Source organism: Coregonus lavaretus, assembly GCF_964263955.1.
Source record: "Coregonus lavaretus genome assembly, chromosome: 23".
Taxonomy (NCBI): domain Eukaryota; kingdom Metazoa; phylum Chordata; class Actinopteri; order Salmoniformes; family Salmonidae; genus Coregonus; species Coregonus lavaretus.
Window position 1 is genome coordinate 34,030,734 of NC_140010.1, and position 20,404 is coordinate 34,051,137.

General features: G+C 39.8%; 1 protein-coding gene across 1 annotated transcript in view; it reads left to right on the top strand.

The window, feature by feature from the left end:
* Nucleotides 1–1,716: 1,716 nt before the first annotated feature.
* LOC311150751 (CREB-regulated transcription coactivator 1-like) overlaps nucleotides 1,717–20,404 on the top strand; it is a 30,655-nt gene continuing 11,967 nt past the window's right edge. Inside the window, exons 1-7 of the mRNA XM_084188275.1 lie at nucleotides 1,717–1,867; nucleotides 6,519–6,635; nucleotides 8,014–8,142; nucleotides 8,435–8,496; nucleotides 8,624–8,712; nucleotides 18,480–18,565; nucleotides 18,668–18,702. Coding sequence (XP_084044401.1) covers nucleotides 1,742–1,867; nucleotides 6,519–6,635; nucleotides 8,014–8,142; nucleotides 8,435–8,496; nucleotides 8,624–8,712; nucleotides 18,480–18,565; nucleotides 18,668–18,702 — 644 coding nt within the window. The 5' untranslated portion in view covers nucleotides 1,717–1,741. The remainder of the gene's footprint in view (nucleotides 1,868–6,518; nucleotides 6,636–8,013; nucleotides 8,143–8,434; nucleotides 8,497–8,623; nucleotides 8,713–18,479; nucleotides 18,566–18,667; nucleotides 18,703–20,404) is intronic.

The window sequence follows — 20,404 nt, forward strand, 5'->3', positions numbered from 1 at the left end:
AGCCATAAGACTCCTGAACATCCAATGAAATGGCTACCCAGACTATTTGCATTGCCCCCCCCCCCTCTTTTACGCTGCTGCTCTCTCTGTTTATTATCTATGCATAGTCACTTTAATAACTCTACCTACATGTACATATTACCTCAATTACCTCGACTAACCGGTGCCCCCGCACATTGACTCGGTACAGGTACCCCCTGTATATAGCCTCACTATTGTTATTGTACTGCTGCTCTTTAATTATTTGTTACTTTTATTTCTTATTTTTTTTAGGTATTATTTCTTAAAACTGCATTGTTGGTTAAGGGCTTGTATTTAAGCATTTCACTGTAAGGTCTACACCTGTTGTATTCGGCACATGTGACAAACACAATTTGATTTGATTTGAATTCCTTCGACCTCATGGCTTGGTTTTTGCTCTTACATGCACTGTCAACTGTCGGACCTTATATAGACCGGTCTGTGCCTTTCCAAACCACAGGTGGACTCCAATCAAGTTGTAGAAACATCTCAAGGATGATCAATGGAAACAGGATGCACATGAGCTCAATTTCAAGTCTCATAGCAAATACTTAGGTAAATAAGTAACTTTTTAAATACATTTTTTAAATACATTTCCAAAAATGACTAAAAACCTGTTTTTGCTTTGTCATTATGGGGTATTGTGTGTAGATTGCTGAGGATATTTTTTTATTTAATCAATTTTAGAATAAGGCTGTAACATAACACAATGTGGAAAAAGTAAAGGTGTCTGAATACTTTCTGAAAGCACTGTATGTACAGGGAAGCATGCTGTCTCATGCTTTGGAAATGCTTGCTGTTTATGTGTTTATGTAACCAGATGAGCATAATATCTGAGGAGCAGAATACAGGAATCTACTAAGACATGACATTCTCTCCATTTTACCTAGCCTTTTCATTGAGGCTCAACTTCAAGGTTTTTTCCAGGGTTTAGTCGGCAATAACAGCATAATCCCACACACCCATTGCCCTGGAATACAATCTTCAATGGTTTCCTTGGTTACTTTACAGCCAATTTATTTCCACTACTCTGAATGGTGGGTGAAACAGCATATTGTTTCATTGTGGTTGGACTGCTCCGGTAGCTAAAAACCTCGTCTTTGGCCTTAGTGTCTGTCGAAAAAATAACCTTGAGATTATTTTTTTTGACAGTATTGGTACTTTAAGCATATTAGTAGTGAATGTTGTGATTTACAGTGGTTTATGCATTTAATTCCCAGTGAGAATTATATTACCAGTAAGCACCCTCCTTTGAGTGGGGACATCTGGCCAGTGGTTAGTTACTAAAGACACTAGGCCTACAAGAACTGGAAAGGAACAGACACACAACCACTTTTATAGACTATAACTTTCATCAGAGGAAAATAAGGGGAACAGGATGGAGTATTGTTATGCCATGAAGGCTACAGTAGGCTAAGTGGATACAAAAGGCAGTCAAAAGAAGAAGAACCTGACAAACAAGTTCTTTAGAGGATAATTAATGAAAGTTATCTTATTTTTGTTATTATCCGCATACTGACAACTGGACAGTGGATAACATGTTCAGACAAGCAACAATGAGGGGGAAATTTATAATTTAATATAACTTTTTGTATTTTACCCATCCCTGGTGAAAAAGGTTGGGAATGCAGACGTTCCAGATGTGCGCGTAAACTACGCCCACGCCCAAGGACGTGTGCATGCAACGTCATTGAGGGAAAGCGGAGCAGAAGAGCGAAACATGGCGACATCAAACAATCCGCGGAAATTTAGCGAGAAAATCGCTTTACATAATCAGAAGCAGGCAGAGGAGACCGCAGCATTCGAGGAAGTGATGAAAGATTTGAGTATTACTCGAGCAGCGAGGGTAAGCGTCTCTGTTTTTACCCATTTGCTGTTATTGCTCGTGAGCTGTCAAATGCAGGAATATGCGCGGCGGGCACTTAGCTTGGCCAGGGAGGTAAACAATAACAAACAGCCCCATATGTGCCAGCAAATATTATTGACATGAATGGCAACCAGCCGCCTTATTATCGTATTCGTGTAATTATTCTCAAATGGAGCGGTATCCCGACTCCAGACCCCCGTCTTCAAAAGTTGCACAATATATCTCCAGTGCAAAGCAATAGCCAACTAATATGGGGCGTGCATGCGTGTTTGACAGCCACATCAAAATAGAACGTTCGTTGGTTTTTCTGATCGCGCTCAAAGGGAGGAAGAAGCTTCAGATGAACAGCAATTTCTATGTATTGAAACATTTTGGAATGCAGTATTTTCAGTTTAGAGATCACCAAAGACATATAGCCTAATAATCAGGTGGAAAAAGCATTCGTGCTGTGAGACTGGGCAGACAAGTACAGTAATATGATTGACAGTGGCATATCAACGATGAGGACAACCCCGCACAGATTATGTTGATGTTAAACCGCATGCCGCAGGCCTCTAATGCCAGCAGAATATTGCGCTCTTCATCAATGTCATGTCAGTGGTTTTGGCAGTACATTTTTCTACAAAATGTATACGAAATAACATTGGTGCATTTGAGAAACGTTGCCAGCAGAACCCGCGCATTTGAAATAGTTTCAAATGGGCGGGTTCTGAGATACTGTAGCAACATTGGCATAGCTCACTGACTGGTTAAATGACTGCATCCTTATTTGGATGGTACCATACATTGGACAGTTATCATTTTTACATTTTAGTCATTTAGCAGACGCTCTTATCCAGAGCGACTTACAGTTAGTGAGTGCATATATTTTCATACTGGCACCCCGTGGGAAACGAACCCACAACCCTGGCGTTGCAAGCGCCATGCTCTACCAACTGAGCTACAGTTTATGTTTTTAATTCGCAGTAGAAAGTAACACATTTTCTATAATTAATACATTTTCTATTGATTCAGTCAGTGTTGAGGTAACATCTATTATTTTTCCTGGAGTAGGTGATTTATTGTTAGGTCGGAACCTTTGGAAGGCATACCTGGGTGCAATTTCAACTAACACATTTGGGAAGAGTATAGGTTTCACTATATAAAGACATGCTCCGGAACTTTGGGCTGGATGTGTCAATGTGTAGTTCAGACATGCATAATCTATGAGCAGAATTACTGTTACCTCAATTAGCCATGAAATCCCTAGTTTGAAAGCAATTGTTTTTCTGGAAATTATGCGCCTTTTCCCCTATATTTTACCTCACGTGGGGCAGCCCCCTAGCAATTCCAGTTCTAGCCAATGAGCTTTAGCCCCTCACCATTTGAGTGACTGCTAGCAAGATGCACACACAGCAGAGAGAGAGAGCAATGACGTGGTGCACATATCTGCAATTTTTGGGGACCACTTTTGGCTCATGAGCACTACATTCAGATCTACTAGCTAAAAAGTATACAAGAATCTCTTTAACATATTGCTTTTGGCCCTATAGTATAATGATGGGTTACAAAATCGATACAGTTACATATCAGGATATTATTTTGGACAATATATCGTATCATTTTGACAAAATCGCAATATTATTTTTGTGCTAGTTGCCTGTATACCTGCACCAAAACTCCAGTATTTTTCTTTCATAGCTTGTTTTCCATTTTCTTTTTAAATAGGCAGCCAATTGGTTTTCAACACTTTTATTTCTATGACTGATAACTCATTTTCTCATGGCTCTCTCTTGACCCTCTGCAGCAGACATATGGTGAGCAATATATGTTTGGAACATCGAATTGCAATAAAATCACAGTATCGAATCGCAATACATATAGAATCGTGAGAATCGCAATACATATCGTATCGACACCTAAGTATTGTGATAATATCGAATCATGAGGTCCCAGGCAATTCCCAGCCCTAGTATAGTATGAGGGTAAAAACATAATACTTACTTTGTAACATATGCATACAATAATAGGAACGTTAAGTCTAATACTCAGTATTTGATAATAACTTTTGACAGTGCAGTGGGCCTACAAGTTCACTGAAGTAGTCACATTCACCCTTTTGACTAGATTCATATGTGGTTGGATTTCTGAAACACTGATCCCAAAATGCATGTAATCTTCTGTCAACAAAATAACAAGATGTATTCAAACTTGACTCACTATTGGGAGATTACTGTATTTTTGAAATACTCTGGAGAGATAGGCTTTAGAGATTGTTATTAAATGATTTCCCTGCTTTAGTCAATAGTGGGTGTGTGACAGACATGAACAGCTTGGGTACTATCTGCATATAGGATTAAACAACTTTGATTTCTTTACATGAGTAATACCAGATTTTCTAAACAAAATAACAAAATAATTGTCTCGTGATATTACTCAGTATCTCTAGTACATAATATAACTTCCTGAAATGTATGTAGTTGGCTGTCACCACCTGAAATCACAGCCAATCATGGATCAACTATTTGCATACTCATAGCAGGTGAACTGTTGAATCTATAAGGGTGTGACCTTGAGTTTTTGTAGGGATGGAAAGACATTAATATAGGTAATGGTTATCCCAGCTAGGCCTATACAGTGAGGGAAAAAAGTATTTGATCCCCTGCTGATTTTGTACGTTTGCCCACTGACAAAGAAATGATCTGTCTATAATTTTAATGGTAGGTTTATTTGAACAGTGAGAGACAGAATAACAACAAAGAAATCCAGAAAAACGCATGTCAAAAATGTTATAAATTGATTTGCATTTTAATGAGGGAAATAAGTATTTGACCCCTCTCAATCAGAAAGATTTCTGGCTCCCAGGTGTCTTTTATATAGGTAACAAACTGAGATTAGGAGCACACTCTTAAAGGGAGTGCTCCTAATCTCAGCTTGTTACCTGTATAAAAGACACCTGTCCACAAAAGCTATCAATCAATCAGATTCCAAACTCTCCACCATGGCCAAGACCAAAGAGCTCTCCAAGGATGTCAGGGACAAGATTGTAGACCTACACAAGGCTGGAATGGGCTACAAGACCATCGCCAAGCAGCATGGTGGGAAGTTGACAACAGTTGTTGCGATTATTTGCAAATGGAAGAAACACAAAATAACTGTCAATCTCCCTCGGCCTGGGGCTCCATGCAAGATCTCACCTCGTGGAGTTGCAATGATCATGAGAACGGTGAGGAATCAGCCCAGAACTACACAGGAGGATCTTGTCAATGATCTCAAGGCAGCTGGGACCATAGTCACCAAGAAAACAATTGGTAACACACTACGCCGTGAAGGACTGAAATCCTGCAGCGCCCGCAAGGTCCCCCTGCTCAAGAAAGCACATATACAGGCCCGTCTGAAGTTTGCCAATGAACATCTGAATGATTCAGAGGAGAACTGGGTGAAAGTGTTGTGGTCAGATGAGACCAAAATCGAGCTCTTTGGCATCAACTCAACTCGCTGTGTTTGGAGGAGGAGGAATGCTGCCTATGACCCCAAGAACACCATCCCCACCGTCAAACATGGAGGTGGAAACATTATGCTTTGGGGGTGTTTTTCTGCTAAGGGGACAGGACAACTTCACCGCATCAAAGGGACGATGGACAGGGCCATGTACCATCAAATCTTGGGTGAGAACCTCCTTCCCTCAGCCAGGGCTTTGAAAATGGGTCGTGGATGGGTATTCCAGCATGACAATGACCCAAATAACACGGCCAAGGCAACAAAGGAGTGGCTCAAGAAGAAGCACATTAAGGTCCTGGAGTGGCCTAGCCAGTCTCCAGACCTTAATCCTATAGAAAATCTGTGGAGGGAGCTGAAGGTTCGAGTTGCCAAACGTCAGGCTCGAAACCTTAATGACTTGGAGAAGATCTGCAAAGAGGAGCGGGACAAAATCCCTCCTGAGATGTGTGCAAACCTGGTGGCCAACTACAAGAAACGTCTGACCTCTGTGATTGCCAACAAGGGTTTTGCCACCAAGTACTAAGTCATGTTTTGCAGAGGGGTCAAATACTTATTTCCCTCATTAAAATGCAAATCAATTTATAACATTTTTGACATGCATTTTTCTGGATTTTTGTTGTTGTTATTCTGTCTCTCACTGTTCGAATAAACCTACCATTAAAATTATAGACTGATCATGTCTTTGTCAGTGGGCAAATGTACAAATTCAGCAGGGGATCAAATACTTTTTTCCCTCACTGTATGTGGCGCCATTCAATGTCAAGATGAGGCGGTGTGGCAAGATTGTAAATAATGAAAACATATTTTAGTCACGGGTGATCTGTAATTACTGGAAAATCGATTTTCTCTATGAAGCTTATTAGGTACATTTGAGGTTAAAGGTGTGTAAATGTCATTTTCACGCATCAATAGGCGCTCGCTTAGGCCAGACAAGTCTTATCCCCTTGGTACTAACTGAGCTGGATGGAGTGATTTGTAATCTATAAAATCAATGTTAAACAAGGAAAGTGTTGTTTTTTGGTCAGTCAGAATTTTTGTGCTCTCTGTGTCACTCATTTTGTTTATAGAATTATTTTTTGAATATTTCATACCTAACATTATCTGACGCCATGTTTGCTTCTTGTTTTGTTTCCTCATTCTCCTTATACAGTTACAGTTACAGAAGACCCAGTATTTACAGCTGGGACAAAACCGTGGGCAGTACTATGGCGGATCATTGCCAAATGTCAATCAGATTGGAAATGGCACCATTGACATGCCTTTTCAGGTAAGTGTGTGTGTTGTAGGACTCAGTTTGGCATACAGTGCCTTCAGAAAGTATTCATACCCGTCCACATTTTGTTGTGTTACAGCCTGAATTCAAAATGGATATAAAAAAAAAAACATCTCACCCATCTACACACAATACCCCATGATGACAAAGTGAAAATGTGTTTTTAGAAATGTTAGCTAATTGTAATTTACATAAGTATTCACACCCCTGAGTCAATACTTTGGAGAAGCACCTTTGGCAGCGATTACAGCTGTGAGTATTTCTGGGTAAGTTTCTAAGAGCTTTCCACACCTGGATTGTGCAACATTTGCCCATTATTCTTTTCAAAATTCTTCAAGCTCTGTCAAATTGGTTGTTGACCATTGCTAGACAACCATTTTCAGGTCTTGCTATAGATTTTCAAGCAGATTTGACAATATGGAGAGTGGTACTCAGTAATGTGTTGTATTGGATTTGCCCCAAACATAACTTAGTATTCAAGACAAAAAGATCATTGCTTTGCCACACTTATTTCAGTATTACTTTAGTGTCTTCTTGCAAACAAGACTTCCTTCTTTTCAATTGGTCAATTAGGTTAGTATTGTGGAGTAACTACATAGTTGTTGATCCATCCTCAGTTTTCTCCTATCACAGCCATTAAACTCTGTAACTGTTTTAAAGTCACCATTGGCCTCATGGTGAAATCCCTCATGGTTTCCTTCCTCTCCGGCAACTGAGTAGGGAAGGACGCCTGTATCTTTGTAGTGACTGGGTGTATTGATACACCATCCAAAGTGTAATTAATAACTTCACCATGCTCAAAGGGATATTCAATGTCTGCTTTTTTTTAAATATTTTACTCATCTATCAATAGGTGCCCTTCTTTGCGAGGCATTGGGAAACCTCCCTGGTCTTTGTGGTTGAATCTGTGTTTGAAATTCACTGCTTGACTGAGGGACCTTACATATATTTGTATGTGTGGTGTACAGAGATGAGGTAGTCATTCAAAAATCATATTAAACACTATTATTGTCCATGGAATTTATTATGTGACTTGTTAAGCACATTTTACTCCTGAACTTATTTAGGCTTGCCATAACAAAGTGCTTGAATACTTATTGACTGAAGACATTTCCGCTTTTAATTTTTTTATTAATTTGTAAACATTTCTAAACACAAGTCCACTTTGACATTATGGGGTATTGTGTGTAGGCCAGTGACAAAAAAAATCTCAATTTTAAAAAATCAAGTCAAGGGTTGTGAAGACTTTCTGAAGGCGCTGTATGTGTGGTCTTACCCTAAATGGTAGATGTGTTTACTCTTTTGTTGACATGTATTTTGCTATCATTTATCTATGAAGCTTGTAACTGGTTTTCTTTGTTGGTCTCTGCAGACTCCTTTTCAAGGTTCAGGTGGCACGAGCAGAACAACACGGCATCATGGATTGGTTGACAGAGTTTACCGGGACAGAAACCGCATCACGTCCCCACACGGAAGGCCCCTCGACAAACATGGACGCCAAATATCTTTTACTGTCGGTTTACGCTACTTTATAGTTGATAACACTTACAGTCTGCTGTGCAACGGATATTTGATTATGAATAACATGGTAATATGGTAATTACGTAGTAATTTTACAGTAATTACCAATTAATTTGCCTTTGATTCATTAACGCAAGCACCACGATGCAACATCTTTAACCATTTTACTTCAAAAGCATATGCTGTACTATATGGCATAATGGTGTTTTACATCCATTGACTTGAGTTGTGAAATGCTACAGATTTGTGTTGCCCTTAACCAGGGGTATCACATTGATAGCTGTCCATATGGCTCGGTGTATCTGTCACCCCCACCCGACACCAGTTGGAGGAGGTAAGATAACCTAACTATGTGACATGTGATACTGTTGGGATTTCATTGTGGAACGTCCCCTTGACTTTCCACAACTGATACATTTGGTCACCCCTAAGTGGTGTATGTCTCTTTCCCTGTGCTATAGGACTAACTCAGACTCTGCGTTGCATCAGAGCACTTTGAACCCACAGGACATTTTCGCAGGAGGCTCACAGGACATGCAGCCTAAACGAGGTGTGTTGGATTTGAACTTGATACTACAAGTTTTATAAACTTTCCATTAGTTCATCATTAGACATTAATTATTTTGGACAGAAACAGATAACAAAATGTATTGGCCCTACAATGACCCCATGAGAGGAATTAATAGCCATTGTAGGGTACAATGCTCTGTTTCCAGTTGGTAGGCTTAATAACCATTTTTGAGTCCAGCCCTGATTAATTAGCCAATTAGCCATTAATTGTGATGAGGGAGGTGGTATACAATGTATTGACAATTAAATATTTTGTAATGGCTTTGCCGGCTACTCTTTATTTAACTATTGAATAGTCTCTAGTGTACATGATAAAAGGCTTTAGACATTACTCAAGGGACGAATAGGAATATCCAAGTGGTTCTCAATGTTATATTATACTAATGGCTGTCTGAAGTGTTTTCGGGCGATTCCATGCCAGCGTAGGCCCAAAATATTTGGAGTATCTCAGATTGTTCTGGCAATTCTCACATAGAAACTTCATTGGGAGGAAAGATGTTTGACATGCTTTTTACATTTGTATCACAAACAATTCTTTAGAAAATTATGATGAAAGTGGCAATTTTTAGACCTATACATGCCTCCTGTAAGACCCAATGATCTGTGAACCGTACATGATACAGACAACATCTTGGTGTCATTATACTCCTTGTAGTGTGCTCGAAAATATGGAGTATGTCTTGATTATGAAATACAATTTTTCACATTAATTTATTCAACATAAAAAATATTAATATATTAAAAGTAGCCTTTTTGATGTTTGGAACAATATACTCTATAAATTCATCACATTTCCAGAGTGGGCTCTCTCCTAACATAGTGAATGGGGAAATGGATTCAAAGGGAATTTGCTGGTGATTTGCTGAATGTGCAATCCTAAAGGAGGGCTGTGATTGGTTAAAGGTGCTACACCAGGGGTCTCCAACAACGTGTTCCACCGCAAACTGTTATAAACAAATCTCACAAGTATCAGACACCGCAAGCTTCCAGCTACTATCTAACTAACGCAACATTGAAATTATCCCATCCCTGGTTAGCCGCTATTGGCTTAAAAAGCCAAATCTAACACATTATCTGCCAATTAATTTCCAGCAATATTGCCCCTTTCTGTCTGTGTGGTGCGGGCGTTTGTCTATCACTCAGTGTGTAGCCAGTTGATGCGATAACCATCTTGTGAGTTGATAGAAGTACTTCCCCCAAAACCTTCTCAATTAAATGTTAACTGCAAAGTAGGCTTACTTGGCAGAAGTATATCATTACATTTGACATTTTAGTCATTTAGCAGACGCTCTTATCCAGAGCGACTTACAGTTAGTGAGTGCATACATTTTTCATACTGGCCCCCCGTGGGAAACGAACCCACAACCCTGGCGTTGCAAGCGCCATGCTCTACCAACTGAGCTACAGGGGAGTAAGTATATAATTTGCATCTATTACTTGTTATTTGCAAACTTTGCCATGAATTGAGCAGCAGCAGTACAGAACCATCACTAGACCGGCACATTAGAAGGCACACTAGATGGGCAATTAAAGGGGAATTACACACACACAAAAAAAAGGTTTTCTCCCAGACCAAAGCATTGACATCGACTCAGAACATCCAATTTCGTTGTTTCTCGAATTAACAATTGTAATTTTGAGAGTGAAAAACAAAACAAAAATCTAAAATCAGGACAAATAAAACTGAAAAAACATAATTTGGGAAAATATAAAACATAATTTTGGAAAAACATTCACAGATTTTAGAATTGTTTATTAATTATTTTACCAGGTACAGTGGGGAAAAAAAGTATTTAGTCAGCCACCAATTGTGCAAGTTCTCCCACTTAAAAAGATGAGAGAGGCCTGTAATTTTCATCATAGGTACACGTCAACTATGACAGACAAATTGAGAAAATAAAATCCAGAAAATCCCATTGTAGGATTTTTAATGAATTTATTTGCAAATTATGGTGGAAAATAAGTATTTGGTCACCTACAAACAAGCAAGATTTCTGGCTCTCACAGACCTGTAATTTCTTCTTTAAGAGGCTCCTCTGTCCTCCACTCGTTACCTGTATTAATGGCACCTGTTTGAACTTGTTATCAGTATAAAAGACACCTGTCCACAACCTCAAACAGTCACACTCCAACCTCCACAATGGCCAAGACCAAAGAGCTGTCAAAGGACACCAAAAACAAAATTGTAGACCTGCACCAGGCTGGGAAGACTGAATCTGCAATAGGTAAGCAGCTTGGTTTGAAGAAATCAACTGTGGGAGCAATTATTAGGAAATGGAAGACATACAAGACCACTGATAATCTCCCTCGATCTGGGGCTCCACGCAAGATCTCACCCCGTGGGGTCAAAATGATCACAAGAACGGTGAGCAAAAATCCCAGAACCACACGGGGGGACCTAGTGAATGACCTGCAGAGAGCTGGGACCAAAGTAACAAAGCCTACCATCAGTAACACACTACGCTGCCAGGGACTCAAATCCTGCAGTGCGAGACGTGTCCCCCTGCTTAAGCCAGTACATGTCCAGGACCGTCTGAAGTGCATTTGGATGATCCAGAAGAGTATTGGGAGAATGTCATATGGTCAGATGAAACCAAAATAAACTTTTTGGTAAAAACTCAACTCGTCATGTTTGGAGGACAAAGAATGCTGAGTTGCATCCAAAGAACACCATACCTACTGTGAAGCATGGGGTTGGAAACATCATGCTTTGGGGCTGTTTTTCTGCAAAGGGACCAGGACGACTGATCCGTGTAAAGGAAAGAATGAATGGGGCCATGTATCGTGAGATTTTGAGTGAAACCCTCCTTCCATCAGCAAGGGCATTGAAGATGAAATGTGGCTGGGTCTTTCAGCATGACAATGATCCCAAACACACCGCCCGGGCAACGAAGGAGTGGCTTCGTAAGAAGCATTTCAAGGTCCTGGAGTGGCCTAGCCAGTCTCCAGATCTCAACCCCATAGAAAATCTTTGGAGGGAGTTGAAAGTCTGTGTTGCCCAGCGACAGCCCCAAAACATCACTGCTCTAGAGGAGATCTGCATGGAGGAATGGGCCAAAATACCAGCAACAGTGTGTGAAAACCTTGTGAAGACTTACAGAAAACGTTTGACCTGTGTCATTGCCAACAAAGGGTATATAACAAAAGTATTGAGAAACTTTTGTTATTGACCAAATACTTATTTTCCACCATCATATGCCAATAAATTCATTAAAAATCCTACAATGTGATTTTCTGGAATTTTTTTCTCATTTTGTCTGTCATAGTTGACGTGTACCTATGATGAAAATTACAGGCCTCTCTCATCTTTTTAAGTGGGAGAACTTGCACAATTGGTGGCTGACTAAATACTTTTTTTCCCCACTGTATATTGACAGGAAACGGTGCACTACTTTCTCTTGTACACTAAGGACCCGGGGAAGAGTTGCAGGGGAGAGGAGAAGAGACACATTTGCCTATTTGAAAGCAAAAATAAAAGCTTGCAACATGTTTCTTTTTTTAAAGTAGCTCTCATGCTAGAAAAGGTTGGAGACCCCTGTGCTACACATAGGATATATATATATTGTTTTGCATTGTAATTTCAGAAAATGTCCATAATATATCTGCAGTAATAGTGGAATGATAGTGTTTCACAATATTACTTACCGGCCAGTGTTGTGATTGCCTGTGATATTCACCTATTGATTTCTCCCGCCAGAGCGGCATCTGTTGTAAAAATTTGAAAGCTGTTCTGACTTTGTGGCTGTGTTATCTTGTTGAAATCGCTCTGTCATTTCCTGGTTGCTAAAATTCGCTCAATTTCAGTTTATGTGAGAAAACAAGCACTGAATAGTGTAGGAAATCATTGTACCATCTACATCGCTGTGAGATATCTTTTCAATAAACAAAAATATAGTAATTACAGCAGTTTGAAGCTGGTGGACCAAAATCGCGATTTAAAAACAATAGTTTTTGTTATTGAAAAGAAATTTCACAGCAATTTAGATGGTATGATTCCCTACAATATTCAGTGCTTGTTTTCTCACATAAACTGAAATTGAGCGAACAGTGTAGAATTTTAGAAACCAGGAAAGGACAGTGATTTCCACTAGATAACACAGCCACAAAGTCAGAACAGCTTTCACATTTTTACAACAGATGCCGCTCCGGTGGGAGAAATCAATAGGTGAATATCACAGGCAATCACAACACTGGCCAGTAAGTAACATTGTGAAACACTATCATTCCACTATTACTGCAAATATATTATGGACATTTTCTGAAATTACAAAGTACCAGAGGCCACTGTCTAAATAGTATATTGTTACAAACAATGTCTTAAGGCCAGGCACCACATGCTGAAATAACATTTTTGCATCTACCTATCAATTTGGAGACTTGTTGGTATTTTGGTCCATTATTTTTGGATTTTCAAAAAGTAAACATAATGTCAACTTTTCTTTAGTTTAACATACTACTGTCATCTAAATGTTCATGAATGTTAATTAACCACTTTCAAATGAACATATATCAATAATTTGCAAAGCTCACTGCCTACCACATTAAATTACACATTTAAAAGCCCATTTCATAGAGAATGTTACAAACTGGACTATATTTAGTAACTTACTTTGAAGAGATGGTGATTGGGTCTAAATAGGTGTTTGGCGTTTGGTAGTCTAAATTCAGTGCACATTTTTATCAGCTTCAGAATCATCTGCATTCACCAAATGTTGTGTGGTTATTCTTAGATATATTCTCCAGCCTTGCCCAGAGGGAATTGTTAATATGTTGTCAATTTATTTTATTCTAGATAGTATTTTCATTTAAAACGTGCCAAAAAATGCATTTTACGCACATGTCTTTAGTATGACTGACTTCATACAGTGTCCAGAAGAATGGATTTGCGCGAAATGCAAATATGGGCATATTTAATGAGATCGCATCATTTGCATATTTTAATACATTATTTCAGAAAAATGTATATACAAAAAAGTATTATATTTGTGTCTACATTCAACTGGTTAAAGTTGATTGTGATATGATTAAGGGAAATAAATTACTCTATGAGGGTGTGGTGCCTGGCGACGTGTGAGTTCCAAATATCTCTAACGGTCACCGCGTGATGTCAGAATGCACTCATTGTTCCAAAATGTGATTGTTATGCAACAGGACAGTTAACCCACGCTTCCCTCAAACCAAGGCACTCTGCCTGCTAATTATCTATAGGCTATGTTTCAACTTGTCAATTTCAAAAGATTTTCTAACAAGTTGTATTTTCTAACAACAGTTTGAATTGAGGTGTGTAACAAGGTGAGTAGGACGGAGCCAGGCGCAGGAGGTGTGAATCAAAGAATATGGTTTATTAGGCCAATACACCAGTCTGCAGCAATGCGTAAACCAAATACAGTGCGACTTAAATGCGTACTGGGAAAACAAAACACACGGGTGAATATCCCGGCGACATAACATAATGCTCAACACGAGCTAGCGACACCTCCACATGGAACAATAACACACAAAGACATGGGGGAGCAGAGGGAATAATTATACAGAGACTGATGAGGGGATATGTACCAGGTGTGTGTGAAAAACAAGACAAAACAAATGGAATGATGAAAAGAGGAGCAGCAGTGGCTAGAAGGCCGAAGCCTGCCCGAACAAGGAGATGAGGCAGCTTTGGAGGGAGTCGTGACGGTGTGTTCCGCCTCCTCATTAATTCACATAAGAAGTAGCCCATTTCACTGTTGTGGACAATTTATGTTTGAGGCTTTACTGAGCCAAACAAACTTCTCTCTTCAACGAGAGCCCAATCACTTTCCCAGTGTTTCCGCAGAATAAGTATGAACACATTGCGCATCTTTAGTCAGAACAGGCATTGCACTAACTTTTCCCCTGGCACATTTTCTGGCTGGTGCCTGCATTGCCTTCATTGTTGTTTTCCTTACAAATTGGACTTTGGACATGTGTGCGTTCCTATCAAAGTAAGTGCCTTATTTTCTGGATATCGTGTTGTCGTTTCTACTGTAGCATACATTTACATTTTTAGTCATTTAGCAGACGCTCTTATCCAGAGCGACTTACAGGAGCAATTAGGGTTAAGTGCCATGCTCAAGGGCACATCGACAGATTTTTCACCTAGTCGGCTCAGGGATTAGAACCAGCGACCTTTCGGTTACTGGCACAACGCTCTTAACCACTAAGCTACCTGCCGTATGTATGTATGGATCATAATGTATTTACTATTTTATTCAAGTTTTCAAGTACTGGTGACAAATCATGCATTCCAATTCTTGCATAGATTGAAATGGACACGTGTGTAAAATACTTTTTTGAAGGTTGTACTGATTATGATGAGCTAATGCTAAGCTATTTGCCAGCTATGTGTGGCTCCATGTTTGTTGACATCATCCAATGAATTCTGGTTGTCACGTAAGCGTCTGTCAGACCAAAGATGTTATAACAAGGGATAGTTCACTCGACTGACTTATGGTGCTTTCAAGACAACTGGGAACTCTGAAAAATCTGAGGTCAAATCATGACCTTAGTGATCTTCAGGTCAGAAGGTCGGAGCTCTATAAAGTGGCCGATTTCCCGAGTTTTAATTCCGAGTTGGATGACTGTTCAAAACGATTTTTCTCAGTCTGAGCTTGTTTTTTTTCCGAGTTCCCAGTTGTCTTGAACGCACTGAAGTTGGAAGTCGGTGATTTCTGAGTTCCCAGTTGTTTTGAACGCGCCATCAGATTGTAACTATGGTACCTCAGGGTTGCCAGCTCAGACCCCCATTTCCAGGGGTTTTATTTTTATTTAGCGTATAAACTTCTCCTGTGTTTTCTCCTGTGTTTGCCCCCCATTTATTGATAAATCCCCCATCATAGTAATATTTCCTGCATCATATCCCCCCACGATACTTCCCCCCCATTTCTACCCCCCATAGACTTGAAAAACCCCCACAAATGAGAGGAACCCCCCACAAACCCCACTAAAATGGTTTAATCTCTGTTTAGCTTTTACACTATAGTTAGGCTAGGCAGTAGGCTTGTATTTGGGGTGATGACCTGTGAGGTGATAACATTTTATTTGCTTTGTGATTTGTCAAAAACAGTAAACTAATTGTCAAGTCATGTGCTCCGGTTCTTGTATACACTGTAACACGTACATCGAAGATTTGTAATATGCTGAAAAGTGGCCAAACTAAGCTCATATTTTTCAGGCAATGGGCGCAGCCATCTTTGACTTTGACTTTGTTTATTTGCATCTTATAGTGAATGCATTCAGGAATTAGGGAGTTTTTGCTTGTCAAACATAAACAAACATGGCTGCCATCATAAAGAATTTAGCTGCTGTTAGCTTCGCTGACACGCATCTCTTTTCTAAACAATATTACATTTCTCCCTTGTGGTACATTGTAAACAAGTCTAGCTGTTAGGTCGCTAACTTATGTTTAGTTTTTTGGTCAGCGCAACCTGTTATTTAGACTGGTTTATGGAATGGGTTTGGCTGTGGATGTGTTCCGTGTGATGTTTGGATGATGACGTTCGCATTTATCTTTTACAATAAAAGGTGAAATTGAGGAATAAAGTTGTGAAGACCTTTATTTCCCATCAGTACAAAACATTGTTTAGATGCTTTTCAGACAACAATGCTGTTTAGACACGTTTGTTGCATCATATGTTCGGTTGCTACTGTTCCAATCACATATTTGTGATCGTACGCTGCAGGGATCACTCAACAATGATCACAAATATGTGATCGTATGCGTCAAAGGGTTAAAATAAGCAAAATCAAAAAGGGTACTTTTGAGATATGAATATTCATATTTTTTATGTTGAATAAATGAATGTGAAATGTTGTATTTCAGAATCTAGACATACTCCATATTTTAGAGAACACTATAAGGAGTATGACACAAAGATGTTGTCTGTTTCATGTACGGTTCACAGATCATAGGGTCTTACAGGAGGCATTTATAGGTCTAAAAAGGGCCTAAAATGGCCACTTTCATCATGATTTTCTAAAAAATTGATTGTGATACAAATGTTAAAAGCATGTCAAACATCCTTTCTCACAATGAAGTTACTATGTGAGAATTGACAGAACAATCTGAGATACCAGAAATATTTTCAGGCTACGCTGGCGTGGGTAATTCAATATATACAGTGCTGCTTGAAAGTATGTGAACCCCAATACCATATGTTGGTGTAGAGGAAATCATGCGTTTAGTAGAAAAACTAAATTAAAAAGGAATTACTGCAGGTGCAAAAATAAGTGAACCCCAAGTTGCATTGGTTAAATCAAGTAGGTAAGTAGAATCAGGTGGGTAAATAATTAGCTACCAAATGAACCAATCAAAGGAGAGATTGTTAGGAAAGTGTTGGGGCAGGACTCTGATAAATGGAGATAAGAAACCTGGTCAGTTTGGTGTTACCCATCCAGGTGAATGCAAAGCACACCATGCCGAGAGGAAAGGAGATCTCAGAGCACATAAGTCTGGGGAAGGCTATAAAATAATCTCAAAACGATTTGAGCTCCATCAGTCCACTGTGAGGCAAATAGTTTACAAATAGAGAGCATTTAACATGACAGCAACTCGGCTTAGAAGTGGACGCCCTTCCAAAATATCTACAAGAGCCACAAGAACAATAATAAATCAGGTAAAAGCCAACCCAAACATAACCTAGAGATTTGCAGACCTCCCTTGCTGCATCTCAGGTAACTGTGCATACTTCAACAATAAGAAGAACACTGAATCGAAATGCCATTCATGGGAGGGTTGCTAGGAAGAAGCCTCTGCTGTCAAAAAAGAACCAAACTGCCCGTCTTAACTTTGCCAGAGACCACCTGGACAAACCTGAATGTTTCTGGAAGTCCATTCTCTGGACCGATGAGTCCAAAATTGACCTTTTTGGTCACAATCAACACTGCTATGTTTGGCAAAAACCCAACACTTCCTACCACCAAAATAACCTTATCCAAACAGTCAAGCATGGTGGTGGGAATGTCAAGATCTGGGGCTGCTTTTCCTCCTCTGGACCTGGACGACTCCACATCATTAAGGGAACCATGAATTCTGAGGTATACCAGGAGATTCTTGAACAGAACGTCAGGCCATCAGTCAAGGAGCTAAAGCTGGGCCGAAAATGGGTCTTCCAACAAGACAACGACCCAAAGTATTCAAGCAAATCTACCAAAGAATGGCTCAGGAGATAGAAGATTTGTGTATTGGATTGGCCAAGTCAAAGTCCTGACCTAATCCAATCGAGATGCTGTGGCAGGACCTGAAGAGGGCAGTTCATGCCAGACACCCCTCAAACCTCACTCAATTGGCTGAGTTCTGTAAGGAGGAGTGGGCAAAAATCCCTCAAAAACAGATGCCAGAGACTGATTACTGGCTATAAGAGACGTTTAGTCCAAGTTATCGCTGCTAATGGAGGTGCCACAAGCCATTGACTGAAGGGGTTCACATATTTTTGCACACATGAAATCTGAGTTTCTGTTAAATAAAACACTTTAATTAAACAAACAATGATAATATATCATTATTTTTGTTTCTGTCATTTACTTGGAATGTCTTTATTACGAATTGGGGTTTAGATAAGGATTTTATGTTTATTTTAATATTTTATAGCAAAATAATGACCAGCCCTCTAGGGTTCACATACTTTCAAGCAGCACTGTATATATATTTATTCTAGATATTTGACAATTAGATAAATCCAACTCCCTCTCTTGCTCGCTGTTTTACTTTATTTTCCTCATTCTCCCCAGTGCTTCTGCTTCATGTACCAGGGCCAGAAGACACAGAATCAGATATGGACAAAGACGAACAAAAACAGAACTGGGATGGCAAAAAGGTGAAATGCACCCAGATCTGGTGATATATCTCCACTACATTGTTATACAGCCCTAACTGAGTTGTATTGTATTCTGAGTTGTAATTTTTATTTTTCCCTTAGAATGCTTTATCAAGCTCCAAGGTCCCAGGAATCAAGTGAGTACTTCAAAGCATCCCACAGACTGTAACATTAAAAAATCCTGACTTCAGTAGAGCTTTGTGAATGGCTGAATACGACAGTTGACAGATTATGGTGGTTTAGTGATGTGTTGATGTTTTTTCAACTGTAGACATCTGATATTTTGGAATACTTTCAGATCTTTGAGAAATGTTGTGGATCCAGCCAGTTCTGGCTGTGTATGATTCTATGTTATTGTTATTTTGAGAATGTGAACAGGGTCCTTTGCAGGGATCGCAGCAGAAATCTGATTCCTGGGCCTCCTGAGTGGCGCAGTGGTCTAAGGCACTGCATCGCAGTGCTAGCTGTGCCACTAGAGATCCTGGTTCGAGTCCAGGCTCTGTCGCAGCCGGCCGAGACCGGGAGACCCATGGGGTGGCGCACAATTGGCCCAGCGTCGTCCAGGTTAGGGGAGGCTTTGGCAGGCAGGGGTATTCTTGTCCCATCGCGCACTAGTGACTCCTGTGGCGGACCGGGCGCAGTGCACGCTGACACGGTCGCCAGGTGTACGGTGTTGCCTCTGACACATTGGTGTGGCTGGCTTCCGGGTTAAGCGGGCATTGTGTCAAGAAGCAGTGCGGCTCGGCTGGGTTGTGTTTCGGAGGACGCACGGCTCTCGACCTTCGCCTCTCCCGAGTCCGTACGGGAGTTGCAGCGATGGGACAAGACTGTAACTACCAATTGGATACCACGAAATTGGTGAGAATATATATATCTTATTTGAGGGAAAACAATTGGAGGCAATTACCCTTCCTTTGGGCTTGTGTGCAATTGAAAACATAAAGAGTAGTATCTCTGGGAAGCATGGTGCTGCTTGTGCTGAGCGATTTATGCTAGTGCTGAGCGAATAACAGAAATGTTGGTTATTTTTCACTTTTTAAATAACTAATTGACCGACATTGGTTCAATTATTTGAATTCCATTTTGTTCGTTTTTTTTCTGTGAGATGAATGCATACTTTCTGTAGAGATTAATCAGGTCAAGCCTGAACTGTGCGATGTAGTAGGGAGTTGTAGTTTCCAACAGGACAATATTCTATGTAGTTTAGCGCAGAAAACGTGGTAATTAACTACAATGACCATAATCCATTGCACGCCCGCCTACTTGTCTGGTCTGTGTGGAGCACTGGGCTGTAATAAGAACAGTGTGGAGCAGACACAGAGACTGAGAGAAGACCGAATGCATGATCGAGAAGGATAAAAAGCAGTTGCTTCACAAGGTATCTCTACCAGAAAATACACGATCTAAGTGATTGATAGTTGGTATTCAGCAGTCATAAAAGTATGCCGTATTTACTTTGAAGAACTACTAAAATAAAACGAAACAAATGTTTTATTAAAATAAAGTAATGTGAATAAAATATGGTTAATAAGTAATGGGCAGTCACTACCATTTAATAGTATTTTTAAAAACTTGTATTAATTGTTTTATTCTGTGTTACAGCATTCAACACACATAACGCATACTGCATTTAATGTTTTTAAAAATATATAGATATCGAAAACCGTGATTATTTTTGAATAATCTAGTGAAACCGAACTCAAAAAGCACTAATCGCTCAGCACTACATGATGCTCAACTTTCTATCCGGATCGAAGGACCATGTACATTTCCAAAGCAAACCCACAGTCAGGGATGGCGGTATTCTGATTTATTTTTCTATGTTATTTGACATACTCT